Source organism: Euprymna scolopes, chromosome 21 (assembly GCF_053919585.1).
Source record: "Euprymna scolopes isolate OS-2025 chromosome 21, ASM5391958v1, whole genome shotgun sequence".
NCBI classification, from domain to species: domain Eukaryota; kingdom Metazoa; phylum Mollusca; class Cephalopoda; order Sepiida; family Sepiolidae; genus Euprymna; species Euprymna scolopes.
In genome coordinates this window covers 73,253,518-73,272,952 of record NC_136502.1, presented here as the reverse complement: position 1 = coordinate 73,272,952, position 19,435 = coordinate 73,253,518, and the positions used below count along the sequence as shown (strand labels likewise).

The 19,435-nt window shown below is 32.6% G+C and overlaps 1 protein-coding gene across 1 annotated transcript; it reads left to right on the top strand.

Moving 5' to 3' along the window:
* Nucleotides 1-759: 759 nt before the first annotated feature.
* On the top strand, nucleotides 760-8,622 carry LOC145242492 (uncharacterized). Its single transcript, XM_080105556.1, has 2 exons — nucleotides 760-1,019; nucleotides 7,322-8,622. Exons 1-2 carry the CDS (start codon nucleotides 958-960, stop codon nucleotides 8,199-8,201), a joined length of 942 nt encoding a protein of 313 aa, XP_079961682.1. The 5' UTR covers nucleotides 760-957; the 3' UTR covers nucleotides 8,202-8,622.
* Nucleotides 8,623-19,435: the final 10,813 nt, after the last annotated feature.

The window sequence follows — 19,435 nt, the reverse complement described above, 5'->3', positions numbered from 1 at the left end:
TGTTGAACCTGGTCAACATCAGATGGGTGACCAATTTGCGAATACCAGATTAATGACTAATTTGGGAATTCCAGGTGCTATACTGCTATATGTAGGAAGGACATCGACAGCTTTCTGCAAACGTCATCATCTCTCCTGTCAAGGATATACATGCGACTAGGGTCTGCTTTTGAAGTTTATATTCACCTGAAACTTCCTCCTTTGGAAGAAACCGATTAAACCTGCTTTAAATTTGTCCTTTTTTTTTTAACAGTTTGAACTGATAATATAAAATGTCAACAACAAGACTATAAAATATAAGAATTATTTTAATTCAATAAATTTTCAGATAATTAATGTTTCATTTTGTATTGATGTTGACATTTTAGATTTTTTCGTTTCTGAAAGTGCATTGTCTTCCACTGTCCTGCATTCTTCAAAATTAAACAATAACAAAAAAAAGTTGTTCCGTAACATTAATGAAAGTGCTGAGGAAGTTTCTCAGGTATTAAGTTCACGGACGCTCTCAGTCACATGTATATCTCGATTAGAGGAGACGGCAACTTCTTTTTTTTTTTTCTTTTTTATGCAGGGAGGTGTCACTGTCCTTCCACATCTATCGTCTGGTAATCCCAAATGGTCACCCATTGTAGTACTGACCAGATTTAGCGTCGCTTAAATTCTATGATCTAACAAGAACCAACGTGTTAACACAATTAAATTCCACTTACGTCTGTCCCCACCCCCGTTTCAGTCCTTTATATTCAGACGGAACGTTATAAGTTTTTACACCGTGTACTTTCTGTTCTGATGATATTTTTTCTGCTCCGAATTTAACTGAATTAAAAAAATGAACTGACGAAGACTCTTGTCCGAAAATATTTATTTATTTACATTTCTGATAACGACAAAAAACGCAAATCGATTTTCGAAAGGGTTTTCTTGTTTTACATGTATTTTTAAAGAATTATTATATAAATGACGTCGACAAAGGGAAAAACAAAGGAAACTCGACAACCATCGTCTGCACAAAAAAACAAGTAAGTTTTTTTTTAATTTAATTTTTTTTTTTTTAAGAATAACAAACAAAATTAAAATGAATTTCATTCGATTTTAGATTTAATATTACACACCTCATTTTTTTTTTTTTTTTAATATATAAGTTTTAATCTTTTGGGGAGTTTGTAATTTGTTTAAAGAAAAAGAAATACTGTTTTGTTTTTATTTGAAGTACTAATGAATGAATCGGAAAAGTGAACGTTTTTAACGCAGTTTAACGAAATAAAAGCAATTAAGTTTTGATTTTCAGTTAATCTGAGATTGAGTTAGTTTGTTATTTTCAAGTTCAGTCTCCTTGTGTTTACAAAAGCTATCTGCAGGCAGAACTGTCGGCTGCGAGTTTTTTTTTTTTTTTTTTTTTTTTTAGATAAGCAGAAAAAAAAAAAATTAATATTTCATTTAAAAAAAATACAATTTGAAAAAAGAAAAAAGCTGGTTTCATTTTGCAGCCGATACACAGAAAGCCTTTGTAAACACAGGGAGGCTGAACGTGAAGATGACCAATTAGTTTAGTTAAAAACTATTTTAGTATACTTTATTTACTTAATAATCGTAGTTTTTCCTTTAAATGGAAGGTTTGTCACCGTGACATTTATTGGGTGGGTTTCTACCACCATTTGTTTTATTTTTTTTATTTTGAAGTGATTATCAAGTCTTCAAAGACATCGTGGCCATTTTTTTTTTGTTCTCCGGCAACGTTCAACATTACTCATTTTTCTAACCGAATAAACAATTGACATTAAATAAAAACACTAAAAAATTATCTTATCTTGCCTTTGATAACATTTATTTGTTATATATATATATTGTGACAACTTTCTCGTATCTCTGTGTATAGTAATTTTTTCTTCATCGATATAAATAAAACAGTAGATGTATGTGTCTGTCTGTCAATATTTAACGAATAAACTCTTAAACTACTGGTCACTTAATACTGAAATTATATAACGCTTCGTCACGACCTGTCCTCCCTCGGCCAAGATGAAACATGAAGGAGGCCGCAGTGGCCGCACAGTTACAAGTGCAGTGCAGTCCTAGGTGGTTTGGCTCGAACTTCCACCAAGGTCCTGCAACGCTGCTCCAGTTGCATTCACAAAGACAGGGTTGATATGATGCGAGATGTAACAATTGATGATCTCTTCTATCTTTCTTCTGCTGAAAAAGACCATTCAACTTGGTTGTTTTTCTTTCTCTCAAGTTCACTTGTAAACACTAACAATAATAATAACTGACACTGGTTGTAGTTTTCTGTATGAAACTAATTAGTCACAAAATAGAAAAATAAAAATAATAAGTACATACAGTTTTTCACAGGAGAATCAAAAATAGAAGAAATAAAATGTCGATTCCAGTTTCTCTTTCTGGTAGTTACAATAGTCAATGAACGGGGCCTTAGTTCTTCAATAACCAATTTCTTGCTTTCAATCAGTCAAAGGATGAGTGCTCATCGAACAGCAGGGTGTAGGAGTGCTAGACAGTTCCCCCAAGTTCAAAACTTGCCGCAAAACTCTGCAAAAACTCACTGCAGACTGCACTGCACTGACTTATGTGTACAAGGTTGGGGTGGTTTGGTGCAACCTGGGTGTTCCAGGCAACCAATCATCATCCAATCCATCACACCTTGGTTCGTCCTGATTGGATAATCAGCTACCTCTTGCCCACACCCAAATCAGGTAACTCTCGACAGAACAATGGTTTTCACAGACAATCGTTTCATGCACCAAGAGCTCGTCCTTGATCCCCCCCCCTTCGGGTCAAAGCTCTAGTCTAAACATCCACTCAAGATCTCCAAATAATCACTTTCACAGCAATATTGTTTCATAAATTTGCTACTTTTCACGAACCTGCCTTACAAATAAAAAAGGCTCTAATTTCTCTTTCGTTGGCCCCTTTTTGGGGCAATTTTCAACCATAGCTCTAATTTAGTTTTCTGTAACCCCTTCTCTGGGGCAATCTCTTCTTACCATGGCTGGTTGGGCCACAATTAACAGGAAATAGTAATCATACACCAAGGATGATATATAATGAGTAAAATCTTTGTTTTGATGGATGAATAACGCGTACAGACATATCGAAGTTGAAATGCAAACTTTTCATTTCAACTTGCTGACATATTTCTACTTTCTGTGCATACATAAATTCATTCATAGCTTGAAGTGGTTTAATATTAAGTCTTTCTACCCTATCTACCAAGAGCTACATCGCTAGGAGACACGGCTGGAGTGCTAAATGCTTTAGTTTTGATTCTAGCTGATGGCACCCAAATTATTTTTTTAAAACTTTTGAAATAACTACTATATATTAGGTACAATATAATATTCAGTAGAGAATTGGCTTTGTAATAATAAATATGAACTCTGCACAAATTAAATCATATTTAAGCGTATTTTATGACCCCCTCCCCCGCTAGTCATGAATAAAACTTTTGGTTATGTTAAACTATTCAGTTTTAAGATGTCTGCAATTTAAACAACATTATCTTATTAACCAAATTAATCATAGCTTTATAACAATTTGATCCAATTAATAATTGGTGATTCAGTGTTCCTGCTCACATGCCGTATTCTGAATTTGTGGCCATAGGGCGCGATCAGTGGAGTGTTTCTCTTGGACCAAAGTCACGAACGACATTTTCAATGTAATTAAGTTGGTTTCAAACCAATATAAATGATTGCACACTAAAAATAATTTTTAAAAAGAGGAAAAAGATTTTTTTAATTCGAATTATATGATGGTTTTTAGTAATCAAATGAAAATGTATTTTTTCTGGAAATTTTCATTTAAAAATTATTTCAGCAAATTTTAATTATAAAATTCTACCTCAAAAAGATTTTATTTTATTTATTCAATTTTTAAAATTATGACCGTTTGGTGCAGGAGAGACAATCTTATGATAGTGGCATGATGTTGTGGAATCAGAATAGCGGTGTGTGAGCAAGAAAATTCAATATCGCCTTTTTAGTTTCTCTCTGCATTTTGACTTGATAGCTTCTGTTGTCAATTCGTATGCATAGTACTATTCATTATTGCAAGTGATCTATCATGATTATGTCTTCAGAATTCTCAAAAGACCAACAGACACTGTCTTGCTTGAACTTATTGGAGAATTAGTTTCCACTGTTTGCTTTGGATAAGTGACGATCTAGAGTTACAGATCTGCAGTGGAAATTCTTCAGGTGTAATAAACAGAAATGTCTTCTTCGGCACACTCAAATGTCAAAGACTATCTAAAATCTGGGAGAAGCTCTAATGCTGGAACAAAATTAACAATAATGCTCATCCAACTGCAGGCCAAATATGTAAACTAATGAACTTGAAGACAAATCATAAATCCTTTCGCCAGCTGCAATTCTATCTCTAGACAATTGATTATAAAATTAGTAATGGGACGATTCCAATATTTTTCCTGATTCCGACACAATTACTGATTCTAAAATTGTCTTAAAAAAATTCATTTGGTGATGGAGTGCATTTTACTGTTTACTGCATAGTTACTTTTTAATATAAATATAATTTTGTTGAACTTCTTAATGCTTTCCCTTTATATATCGTATCCAAGATTTTGATAAACTCATTGTAAATATTTCCTTTTATATTTTTCACTTATGTCAACAATAGGAAACCTATTTTTAAAATTTTTGTTTAAAATTTAAAGAATCGTTTTTGGAATCAGAAATTAGATTCCAATTTTCCCTATGCTAATTCTTGTACTTCAAAAAATTCTGATTCCAATTAACCATCCCGACACTGTATGAAATATTTTACTTGAATCTCTTTTGCATCTGTTCATTTTCCACTTTTATTTTTCATCTCACTGTCATTGTATCTCGCTTTTTAAAATGGATCAGTATCCATGCATCTTTATTATTGACACCTACAACTCAAACACTGAACAGGCAGTTTTGACCTCTTGCAAATAGTTACTCGACAAGCAAGACATTGCAGGTGCTTTGGATCCAGTAAGTGTAAATATCTATTATCACATGGTGTTAGCCTGAAAATGAGCTGTGCGCATTCTGGAAATGTCAACTTTTTGTAAATTGTGCTCTTGCATTAGCATTTTCAGGAATAAAAATGTAACAAAAAAACATCTATCTTGCAGACAGGTTGTTCATCTGCAAGATCTTGGTTAAAATGTTATGGACTAAACAAAAACTAGTTCCTATGAAGTTAATCATCTGCTTCCAAGTCACACACCTCTCATATTGCACGGTGCTCAATTTAGTTTACTATAATATTATAAAAACATTTCTGGGCTGCACCAAGTAAGGAAAGCTAGTATCTATTACTAATGGAGATTTGGGGGTCTCTCCTTCTGAAGCTGAAACTACTTCTATTAAGGTTCTATTGTATTATTTTTCATGCCTAATTGTGAGGGTAGAATAGTGAAGTATCTGTTCTGTTGTCATGCTATCATTCTCTCAGGCAATGTTTTCTCCATGTAGTATATGTTTGTTCATAATATCATCCTCTCAGGTATTACTTTTTTTTATTGGGGGGAGGGGGTAGTATCTGTTCTATAGTTATGACATAATCCTACCAGGGATTACCGACTCCAAAATCAACATTTACATTATATATAGTAGCAAAAATATGTTGCTTCTGGTCACTTAGTATAATTAACAGAGGTGATATCTATTTGTTAAGTTTAGTTCTTTTGCTTAAAAGATTCTCTTAAATTTAATTGTGAAATAAAATTGCAAATTTTGATTAACAATAATGTAAAAAAGAAAGTATTTGCTAAATAAAAAAGAAACTTTATGTATAATTCTTGATTGGTTATAAAGTCAGAATTCTGTGTTTAGATTGAACATATGATGCTACTAAGCCATTCGTAATGTTTGATGGAGGCGGCGGGATCTTTTAAACTCCACTAGCTGTTTGCCTCATAAGTAAGAAGTTGACTCAATGAGTAGTGACGTCTCTCTCTTTTACTTTTTTTTTCTATTGTTATTAACCCATTATCATAATCATTGGGAAAATACAGTAATGGAAGCTATACGTAGCATAAGCTTCCCATCACCCACTTCTCATAGAAGGTGTGGAGGAGGGAATGAAAACAGAGCTTTGAAAAAGACATCTAAATTCAATCAGTTTATCTGCCAAAAGTAAAGAATTTACTGTCTTGTTTGCCACGTCTCACTTTGGATTTCCTGTCTATGATGTCATATCATGAAATTCTAATCTTTTAACTTCTAATGATATTTTCCACTTTTATGATTGATGTAATCTTAGACAGCAGTAAAAACAGAGAGACAGACAATAATTGTTTTTTACATGGATTAAAATTATAATTGTTATTATTATATATCTAATATATAAAAGTGAACTCATACTGGGGAAAAACCTTATCGGTGTGTGTATGTGAGTATGTTTGTATGTCCGCTAAAAACTTTTGACAGACACAAAAAAAAAATTCACAAATTTGGTATCATATTAAAGCCCGACCCTCCGTACGACAAGTATCAAATTTTTGGCCCAAACGATCCACTCTAAGTGGGTCAGCTGAACGTTTTTCTGAAGGGGGGGGGCAAAAAAGTGACATTTTAACGTTAAACATTACGTAAATCTTATACTTTTAAATCGATTCTATTGTTGAAAAAATTCTGAGTCATATCACGTGATCTTGACGTCAGCACGCTTTAATGGCGACGTTTGTATGGTTAAAATAAGAGACTTTTTATAGTTAGTATTGTACAAATTAAAAGATTTACTGTCAGTATTGTACAAATTAAAATATTAACTTACACATTATGAAGACGTATCCAAAGTTATTAGCGGGTTAAAAATAGTAAAATCTGACACTTAAACGAAAAATAACAAGCAAGAATGTCAATTACAAAAAAAAATTAATGCTTAAAAATATTAAGCGATTCGCTGTGTTTACAAAAAACAAAGCCAAACGCCATTTTCTTTTTAGTATTAGAACACTATTTCTCTTTAGAGTGAGGAAGGCGAAGATGGAACCGCTGAAATTCTAAGAACAGATACTACACTTTGATCTTGGCCAAAAGACCAAGTAAAAAAAGACGCATCGTATATATTTTTCATATACTAAATTGAGACAAGGTGTCATATTCCAAACATCACACATCGTTAAACTGCTGATTCCAAATTCTGAAATAAAAAACATTATTATTCAGACAGCCATTCTTATTATTGGAAGATTATTTTTTTTATATAATCTTGAGTTAAGGAGGAGGGGTATTAAAGTCAATTGAATGCTGAGACTAATACCACACTAAGGAATTCATAGTTTTTTTTTTTTGTTTTTTTTTTTCAGAATACCATCTTCCGGTGATGGGTCTTTGCAGAAAAACACAGTAAAGGAATCAAAAGAGAAAACACCAAAAATTCCCAAAGAGAAAAAAGGTAATTTGAGTTCTAGAAAAACAACATTTAATTGCGTGTTTTGTGGGAAGGCTTTTTCTAAAAATTCTCTACTGACGATCCATCTGCGATCGCATACAGGCCAGAAACCGTACCGATGCAGGCTGTGTGAGAAAGCATTCTCTCAAAAGTGTCACTTAAACGTACATATGAGGAAACATACTGGGGAGACGCCTTTTCATTGCCAAGTTTGCGGCAAAGCCTTTTCCCAGAACAGCACGTTGAAGATTCACATGGGAATGCATCCCGGCGTGACCCCTTTTCTTTGTGAAATGTGCGGCAAGGCTTTCTCACTCTTCGGCCATCTAAACACTCACATGAAAACACATACCGGAGAAACCCCTTTCGAATGTCAATTGTGCGAAAAGTCTTTCACACAGAAAAGCCATTTAAAAATCCATTTACGGACGCACACTGGACAAACTCCGTATCATTGCAATGTCTGCAAGAAATCATTCTCATTAAATTCGAACTTGAAAACTCATCTTCGGACTCACACGGGAGAAAAAATACATTGCGCGATCTGTCGTAAGGATCTGTCAGTAAATACGAACTTACGAAAACACATGCGAATTCATACTGGGGAGAAACCTTATCGGTGTGGGGTCTGCAGCCGGACGTTCACCCAAAATGGCACACTAAAACGACACATGAGGATTCACACAAACGAAAAGCCACACAAATGTGATAAGTGTGCAAAAGCGTTCATTCGTAAAACACAGTTGCAAAATCACATGGTAACGCATTCACGAGAGACGTCACAAAGTTCGTAATTAATAGAAAAAAAAAGACAATGATTGCTGCTCGAGGAAAAAAATTCTGTCTTAGCAGGATGTTTATCTCCTGTGGTAGAGTTAGACACATGGTTTGTTTTAATATGGGGGAAAATCCAGCTCCTCAAAAAGAGGCATTCTGGATTGGTATAAAAAATATTAAAATTACCTCAGTCTAGAAGTATTTCTCCTTTACTGACTGAGGACAGAAAGGAGATGAAGTGTAGTTTCAAAACAGATAATACATATTGCTCATAGCCAAAAATCCAGTGATTAGTATGGAAGCAAAATAAAGAGAGACTATCATCGGAACATGTAAACAGATTGATGTTACATGCAGAGCAGTAAACTAGTTTGAAAGTAATGGGATTATTGAGGTTCCTCTTGTGATTTTGTCCAGATTAAAATATGTGTGAGACAATCAGTTGCTTGAAAATCAATGTTACATATGCACAATTATTTAATCTTAGCAATTAAAACACATGTACATGTTAGTGATGGGACGATTCCAATGTTTTTCCCAATTCTGACACAATTACTGATTCTTTTTTGTTCCTGATTACAATTACTGATTCTGAATCAAAGTTTGCCTAACAATAAATTTTCGTATTTTTTTGAAGAAGATTTCTCATCTACTTTTAAATCTAATATTCTTTTGAATTTGACACATTTCTTAATGTTTGCCCTTTATGGATTGTTTCCTAGCTTTTAATGAACTCATTATGAGATTTTCATCTATATTTGTGGCAGCAATAATAAATTTTTAAGCAAAAAAAAAAAATAAATAATAAATAAATAATAATAATAAATAAAAGAATCGTTTTTGGAATCGGAAATTATGCTAAAATTTTTCTGACACCCCAAAAGTGCCAATTTTTCGAATTCTGATGAATCGTCCCAACACTAGTGTACATACATGAAATTGAATTATGCAATAAAAAAACAATGTAAAACTATGCCACCATTTTCGACCGTATAGATACACTCGTAACAAAATAATCTGCATCCCAAACACTTAAACTATGAACTGTCATTGCCATTGGGTTTGCATTAAAAGTTTAACTCAGGAAGAAATCTCACCTTGATTAATGAATCATTCATGTCGTTAAGTTTCTGAAAATGTTGATCGTAAAGGAAACCATGTTAAAATATTGCACTAAAAAGAGAAGAAATTTTGCCTTGGTTTATACTTATTAATAATTATTTTAATACCTACAGACCCTAGTGTTTCATGCTTTCACAATCATCAGTGTAGGAAATGATAATTACTGCTGGTCAGGAGATTTGAATCCAGTTGCAAAATCAACCCTTGACTGTATTGACTAGGACATTACCTCTGGACTAACAGCAATCAACACAAGAACTAAGGGAAATTAAACACCTATAAATGCCAAATGCAGTGTAAAGTAGTTAGAGAACATTCTAACAATTAGAAGTTGGAATGTTGCATATCACCAGTTGATTGCCTTTTGTTAATTCCTCAGACAGAAAAAGAAAAGAATATGAATATAAAAAAACAATAAAGTACTTGATCGTAGTTTCTACAAGAGGTAATATCAGTCATTTAATATAAAAGAAAACTATAGCATTTGCTGAATATATCCAGGTTTTAGTGATCTGGTCATGTTGTATTCTGCCCCAGACCCAACATCACTAGTTTGATGTAACACTCAACAGATACTGTAATAAATAATTCATATATATGTTTATATTTTTAAAGATTATAAATCATATCACTTCCATATATATATATATATATATATATATATATATATATATATATATATATATATTATAAGAAAGAAAAAGATAGAATCTTATAGAATCTAATAAAAAGAAGTCCATTTTCCCCCTATAGAAAAAAACATTATAACAATATACAGATGCCACATACACAGGCGGCAAAAAGAAAGTCCGCACTTGTAATTTTTTTCAAAAACTGCAAATTTAAGCTAAATTTAATGTAACTATTTAAACAAACTATACCTCATTTGATTGGTCTTTTATTCTTCTATAATTTTACCTGTTTATATTTGACTTTTAATTGAAATATTCTAGTGTTCACATCAATTAAAAAAAATAACTTAAAATTGAGAAGGTAAAAAGAAAGTTCGCACTATGGAAAATTACTATTTAAATGTAACATTAATACAAATACAACAGGAACACAATGAACTAGTTAATATTTAGTAGCATAGCCCTTATGCAATTTGACAGCCTGCAATCTTTTGGGAATTGGGAATTCTCTGAATTAGACTGCAGCAATACTCCGAGGAAAGGGCATCCCACTTTTCTTTAATTTTTGTCCAAAGTTCTTCCAAATTTGAAATTTTATCATAGTGCAGCTGTTGCTTGATGTAATGCCATACGTTTTCGATAGGATTGAGGTCTGGAGATTGTGCGAGCCAATCCAAACATGGAATATCATGCTCTTCCAGGAACTTCTTGACATTGCCAGCTGTGTAAATGAGAGCATTATCCTGCATGAAGATGGAATTATCATCCGAATTCCAATCAAAGTAAGGTAGAAAATGCTCAGTCAACATATTAATGTACTTAGTCGAATTAATTCGACCTTGCAAGTGAGCTGTAGGCCCTGGATCATTGGTACTAATAATGCCCCACCACCTTGCAGCATTGAAACTGAGCACCTAGGATTAAATTCTTTGTTTTCCTCTGACGGACATACTACCTACCATCAGTGCTTAGCCTATTGAACTTGCTTTCATCACTAAAAAGCACTTTTAACCAATATGAAGAGTCATAATCTTCATTGCATCTGATGAAATTCAGACGGCACTTTCTGTTCTTTACAGAAATCTTTGGCTTGCGTCTTGCAACATATCCTCGCAAATTAAATTCCTTTAATCTGTTCTTGACAGTAGAAAGAGAGCATTTTTTAACAAGATTGCACTGTTGTTGGATTTGGGGAGCCGTTTCAAATCTGTTTCTTAGGCTGTGGATCTTGATAGCATTGTCTTCCCTGTTAAAAGTAACTCTAGTACGATCAAATCTAGGGGCATCACTAACACTGCCGGTGTTTTGGTGCTTTTGCACAGTCTTTTGTACCATTTTCTCATCATATTTCAATCTGCGACCGATTTCTCGATTGGATAAACCAGAAAGGTGGAGATTAATGAGCTCCTGACAATCATTAAGAGAAAGTCGTGGTATATGGACTAAATGTTACGTTGTATAACCTGGAACAACAACAATTACGATTAGAGATGCTTTGTTGCCTGTCGGTGGATATTTTTAACTGATTTAGCGACGATAATTTAAGCTGGTTTTAAGCGAATTTGTTGCTGCAGACTTTCTTTTTACCTTCTCAATTTGAAGTTATTTTTTTTAATTGACGTGAACACTAGAATATTTCAATTCAAAGTCAAATACGAACAGGTATGCTAAAATTTTTCTGATACCCCAAAAGTGCGAATCAAATGAGGCATAGGTTGTTTAAACAGCTACATTAAATTTAGCTTAAATTTACAGTTTTTGAAAAAATTACAAGTGCAGACTTTCTTTTTGCCGGCACTGTATAAATTCAATGTGGTCATACTACTGGCCAATATCCATTGCATGTTTTCCGGATATTATCATAAATTCTTATAATAGTTCTGGCGAAAGTCACTTTCCCAAACAAGTCATATTTACAGGTGATAGTAGGATACTTATTTATTATTATGTCCACCACTTGTTTCAGTTTACACTGTCACGGAATATTTCATAGCGTTCAGTTATTACATGTGTCCATGATTATTTCATTTTTATCATTTTGTTTTAACAGTCGTCGAATACTCATTTAGTATATGAACGCTCCTTTCTGTTTTGTTTTTTGCTTTCATCAATTTCATTGGCTCCTCAGATTCATTCCACCATTTAAGAGCTTGAATTTTTTAAGTTTCAGAATAAATTTTGTGGAATTCAGTATAGAATCAGTCCTTATTTGTTTCGATAAAACCATAGAAAAATTTAATTGAATGGCGAATGCATTAATTTTGTAAATTACGCTTTATCATTTTTTCGAGGGAGGGGGGGGTGGAATGTAAATTATTTAGAAAATCATTTTCTCATAGACTGATGGAACATTAATCACAACATACACTGTTTGATTACATGTTTCCTTTTTTGTTTTTTCAACCATAAATGTTGACTGAATGGTTAATATATTAATTTTGTAAATTACTCATTCTCATATTGGGGGGTGAAATTTAAGTCATTTTTAAAAGAATTATGATTTTCTCATTGACTGATGGAATATTAACACAGTGGTCATTGTCTAAGGAGCAAGCATGAATTGGTGAGTGATGTATTGCTATGGACGCCACGACACGGACGTGCAAGCAAAGGACGACCTAGATCCACGTACATTCAGCAAATAGCACACAACGCCAACTGTGAACCTGAAGATCTGAGGCAGCTGATGGAAGACAGGAAACTCTGGAGAGGAAGAGTCAAATTGGTCCGGACAAGGAGCCCGTCATGATGATGATGGAATATTAACCACAGTGTATGCTGTTGAATTACATTTTCTTTTTTGTTTTTTTTTTTTCAATAGTGATTAAGAATGTTGAATAAATGACTACTGTATTGATTTTGTAAATTACACATATTTTTTCTTGGGGGAAAATAGAATTTAAATCATTCTTTTTTTAAAATTATTTTTTAAAAAGTTTTTTAGTTGCTATTAAACAGATTAGCATATATATTATTTATTTTTTATTTCTTTTCATTTTTTTTTTTTTTTTTTTTTGACGAATTCACAGTAAATGGCAAAAATAAAAGGTTAAAATTTAAAGTCTTCAACATTCCAAAATGTTAACATTTAAATCAATTATAATTGTTCATTGTTCAGAATTAATATTATTAAATATATAGTGGGGGGATTACATAGAAAAACTATTTCCCCTATTTTGCGATATATCCATTTTAAATATAAATCAATGCAAAAGTGAATAAGTATCGAAACATTTGTGAAAATCTTACCATTAGTTGATTTTTACTACATTTATTACCAACATGTATGCACCTTAAAAATGGCTACAACAGAAGCATGTTAGTTTCAGGCATCGATAATCTAAGCACAATATTAGCCTCACATTTTCATCATTTTTAGATGGAAAGATTTTTACCTCAGTCTAGGAAGAATTCTCAATAAAAGAAAGATTACAGATACTGAAAAACCAATAGTTTCAGTATTTTCATATAGTTATTCCAAACAAATTTATAATTACCTCAGTCTTGGAAGGATTTTAAATACAGGAAAGAGTAGTGTAGAATAGAGTGTCACTGAACGTTGCATGTTTGCCATCTCATTGTGATCGCCAAAATGTAGAAATGAAAGACAAGAAATCTCATTCTAACATTTAAAACCAACTTTTGTGGTTTTCGTAAAGAAATGGGTTAGTTGTGAAAAGAGTTTGTGTAGAGACATTGATGATTATATAGAGGAGAGAAGCATTCATGTATGTTAGTGTTTACATTAGTAGTAAAAACGTGCATCACGAATGATTAAAAATAGTTCTGTAGCATGAGAAAAAATGCTTGTGTGTGAACCGCATGGCAATCCATGTGCAGAGGTAGCCATGTTGGTTTGGTTGTATTCATGTCTTAGTTGAACCCCAGGCCCAAAGATCGAGTGAGTTCTGTTGAGTACCAAGAGAGAAGTTGAGAGCAACAGGTCTGTTCCACGTGGAGTTGTTGTTAGTCTAAGATCTGGGAAGAAAAGAGAGTGTGTTGCTGGTTTAACCTTTTATAAACTTGGTCACATGACTGAGAGCTGGCTTCTGATGGGACAAGCCAAGTAGAACTGTACTTATCATCTCCAGCCGCAAGAATTCACTCCTGCTTGTGTTCATTGAAATTTTGTCTGCTACAAATACCCCCTTGTTTATCAAAATAAAAGAAAAGTTCTTTTATGTGTGTCCACCTGTGATGGTAAGCTGTATATTAGCAAATGTGAAATAGTGAGGATTTTGGATATGTCTGTCTGTGACAGTTGCTTGTAAAAATCCTCTTTAATGTCAACACAAGGCTTGTTGTTCTTTAAATTTGGACTATTCCAGTGGAATTTGAAGTTGTTAAAATGCTGTTGCCCGTTGTTAAATGTAAATGACAAATTATTTTGTTGACAAGTTTACTTCAGAATTTACCACTGGTAGAGGTTTGGAAAAAAGGGTTTGAGTTGTCCTTCAGTGAAGGTTATTTTGAATGGCTAATAGCCAGTAACAAATTTGTGTTTTGACTCGGATGTTCAGTGAACAGTTATTTAATTTTTTTGTGGAAAAAAGAATTGTTGTTAATAAATTTTTTTTTTTTTCAGATAAATTTCTGAGGCGAATGTTTCTTGCCACAGAGAATATTTACATCACGTGCATGCAATGTTGTCAAGTTGACCCATTTTACTTTTTAAATATTATCTGGAGTTAAGTTTATGCAGGAAGAGTGTTTTATTGTCACAGATATTTATAGCACGTATTTCTAATGGCGTTGAGTCAACTCTTTTTTTTTGCTTGTTTAAATATCGGAGGTGAGTGTTTATGCAAGGAGATTGTAATAGAAAAAGGCTGCAGGAAACAAAGGAAAGTTCAGTATTAGTGTTTTTGTACAATAAGAGGAGTTCACTGTTTTCTTTTTTACTTTTGGGTTAAAGTAAAAAAAAAAAAAAGAAAATTAGAAGGTAAAATATTAACGGTACTGAATGTTTATGCTTTTTTTAAAAACAAAGATAACAAAGTGGCTGAAGAGCTGCATATTCCGAGATCACCAATGTAGAATATGAAGTCGAGAAATCTCATTATAACATTTAGAAACAATTTTATTGGTCATCTTCATAAGTAAGAATAAGGAAATGGGTTTGTTATGAAAAGTGTTCCTGTTGAAAAAGACAGTTCATGTATGTGCTGGAAGCTATGGTCCATCGCCATGATGGATTATTTGTCTCCTAGAAGTTAGTAGTAGAAGCGCGCATCACAAAAGATTAGAGGCAGTATTGTAGGATCAGAATGAAAGTTTTTGTGTGGAGATAGTCATGTTGGCTTGTTAGTATTTATGTCTTAGTCGATCCCCAGTCCTGAAGGCTGTCTGTTCTGTTGAGTACCAAGAGAGAAGTTGGAGGTGACAAGTCTGTTCTACGCAGAATTGTTGTCAGTCTAAGAGAGGGTGTGTTGTGGGTTTAACCTTTTATAAACTCGGTCACATGACTGAGAGCTGGCTTCTGATTGGACAAGCCAGGAAGGAAGTGTATTCAAAATCTTCAGCCACGAGAGTTCGCTTCTGCTTGTGTTCGTTGAAATTTCATCTGCTACAGTAGAGAAAACGAAACATAGTCTCAGCATTTCAAAATACTATTTATAAGATTTACTTTTTCTTTTTTGGAAACTCCATAGTTTATTTGCATCGTTCTTTTAACAAAAAGTTTGGGAGTTGACAGTTTCAATTTTCATCAGCTAAGAGGAAAAATGATAATTCATATTGTACAATTTTTTTTCATTTCTTTCATCTATATATTCTTAAGTAATTGATCACTTCAGAAAGAAAATAGAATTTCAATAATTGACGAGACAAAAATAAAAATTACATTTTTGGGGCCAACACACTGAAATAACACACATCAATTATAGTAAATGCTTTCAGTTCACATATACATGTAAACACAAAAAATGTTCCTGATAAAAATGTTTTAACAAAATTACTTCACTTTAGGAAGATTTCTTTTTCATGGAAAGACTCCAGACCTAATAGTTTCAGCATTTTCCAATAATTCTTCATGAATATTTAATTGTTCTTTTGTGGTTATCGTGGTGGTGGTGGGCGGATTCTCAGTTATACAGAAACTTTGACGCTGGCATATTATTAACCCATTTCATTTTTTAACCATTTTTAATATACATGAGAGTATTGTTTGATTTTTATTTTAACATTATTTTAATTTTAATTTAACACTTAATAACAAAAAAATTACAATATCACTAATTTATGGCACTAACATAGAAAAAACATTTTATTTGCTACTGCTCTGAAATAACACACCCAAATTATATTAAATATTTTAAGTTCACATGTACATGTGACCTTAAAACATTTAATATAACAACATTCTGGGTGAATTTTCCATTGGGAGTTCACATGTACATGTAAAATAAAAAATAATTTTTACACAATTATTGTGTAAAACAAAAACTTAGTAATTCAATTAGCTAGCATCCTTTATATCTCCCCAGGCAACGTCAAGAAACAAGTCCTGCTAGTTCTAAATAAAATGTACACACAATGTGATAAAAGCTGTTTAGCACTTTTCCCAGACAATTTACCAGATTTCATATGCACTCTGATGTGTATATAATTTCAGATTTGACTGAGGTATTTATCATTGGATTTCACTTGAAGTTTTTGTGTTTTGGCTTGAAAATGCATTTTCTTAAAAAGTTATTTTTTTTTTTTTAGGTACAAATTCCTTTTTGAAGAAAGATGCTGTTGCACAGAAATTTCTTGTAGAACCGAAAATAAATGTCATCTGGAAACAGCTGTAAACGACTTGGATACCATTGTGTGTACTCTTTACTTGGAATTTGATTTAAAAGTAATTGAAATCTTAAAACTGTATTTACTTATCCCCCTTCACTACATGATGAAATATTGAGCTGTTACAGATTCAGCAACAATGATTAATCTTTGTAGTTAACTCAAGTAGAGGTTTTGCGACCAGCAGTAATTATCACTTCCTGCACTGATGATTGTGTAAGCATGAAATACTAGTGTCTGTTGGTATGAAAAATTATTAATATTTATTGAACAAAAATATAGTTATAACCCTTTTAAGTAAAATTAAAGTTGAGTCTGATTTTCTAAATTGAGAATAAGGCCACATATTAGCTGCATGTATTATTCACAAACTTCCTGTTTGTTTGAATATTTTCATCACTGTTTGAATTATGACAAGCCCACTTACATAGCTTCATAAGTAACTTAATTCACTTCCATTTAAATGTTAATTCCTGATGAACACCTGCAAACCCAATGTTGAATGTGTTTGTGTCCTATGACCAGCAGTAATTATCACTTCCTACACTAATGATTGTGTAACCATGAAACACTAGTATGTGTAGGTATAAAAAAATTATTTACTGAGAAAAAAAGTACACACACATATATATATATATATATATATATATATATATATATTAGTAAAATATATTATTTATTACTATAGCTACCTAAATTAATTTAATTTTCGACCTGCAAATCAAAATAGCTCAATATTTCTCGTGCCATAAAATAAATCTTAAAATATATGTATATAATTTTAAAGTAGCATTTGTTAAATTCAAGAAAGAAAAGTTTATACCATGTCAATTTAAGATTATTTTCAGCGCTCATTTAATTTGCATCCAGTCCAGTGTTTAAAAATGCAACAAATTAAAACATTGTTTTTCTTTTTCGACAATTTTAAAATCACATCTGATCAGAAAAATAAAAACATAAAAACATAAAACGAGGAAAAAGCGTACACACCCAACAAAGATGTTTGTATACCTGTTCTCATTTTATAAATAATGGTTGCAGTGTTATCTTGTGCTACAATCGACATCCCCCCCCAAGTGTTAGGAAGAAAAGAAAAAGCGGAAAATCATAGCAAACATGAGAAAATAAGTTGTCACACTGAATAAAGGTTATAGGGAGTGAGCTTGGTATGAAGACAATAGAGAAGAAGTTGTTCAAGGCTCACAAAGAAGCTAAAATAGAATTGTTAAGCAAATGTTGCAGTGATCAGACAAAAGACTGGACAATAAAGGTCAATATATTTAGAGTTAGTTTACAAACAGTTTTAGAAGTGACAGTGAATTTTTTGATTATTTACGACAGGGACAGTTTAGAGTCTTGAGTTTTGTGACAGACACTGAACAGTGGTTGTGGCTCTGAACAGATTGAAATGAGCTGACATTAACCAACGACAAAAAGGCCTCGACAGACTATGTAGATGTAGCATCCACAGAATGTGTTTTCTATGATTTCTTTTGAGTTGTTTTTTTATACATGCACGGGTTCACCGTGCATGTCCTCTTAGCAGCTACCAATGTGAGAGATAATGACGCAGTCAGAACTGGATGAAGAAAAGATGAAAAAAGAAATCAATGGCAAATGCCATTGGAGGTGAAGATTGCTGAGCGGTGGAATACGTAGCGGCATAATCTGAAAGCTTTGGGAGAAACAATCCCATCAACCAATTCTTACATGGCATCTAACAAAGTCTTGCTCATTTGAACATATGAAAGATTCTTACATCATCTTCAATCAAATATGCATAAAGAAAAATTTGTCCAACTATACTTATACACTGTATAATTTTGTACAAACATATTTGGCTACTTATGAACATGCATATTTTAGCTAACACCTTATTTAGGCTAAGCTTCTTCAGATCAATTTCTTATGAAGAACAGAAAAAGATGGACAAGAAATTTTCGGAAGACTCATAGAACAGGTAATCATGTGACTAGAATTATTTTTGGTTGATGCCTAATTTTGTTTCTCTTTCAGTTTTAGTAGATAAGTAGCTGAAACAAGTATGCATATATGTAGCCAAAATGTTTATATGAATTAAAAAAAAAAACTATACTAGATAAATACATGACTATGAACAAAACTTCTATGATAATTGTTAATCTCATAAGAATATTTAAAAATTAAAATATACATAAAAAAATGGATGTGATCGTGTCGGTTATTGAAGTGATGTTGTGAGACAGAGGGTAAATATATATAAAAAAAAAATGAATTTAAATGAAAAATCTTCCATAACCATATATTTATTTATGTACAGTAGAACCCTGGGATACGGTGGCCCTAGGATACATTTTTTTCAGGTTACGATGTGGAATATGATGTTTTTCCGAATCCTGGTTACGGTATTTGCCCTGCCTTACAGTGTTATTTATAATGTTATTTGATTATATATATGCATATTATATACTGTACTGTATTTTATTACTAAATTTTAATGCCGTATCCTGGGATTCTACTGTATTGGCAACTGAAATAGTATTACTTTAGTTTAAACATAATAAATAAAGGAGCGCTGTGGCCTGTGCCACTCACATGCATTAAATATTGGCTCTCTGAAATGAATACAAGGGACATAATTCTTCTGAAAATATTTCTGAAGCAAGTGAAACAACAGACGAGTTATTTCCCTTTACTTTGCAAAATGGCTTTCCATATTTATTTATGGTACG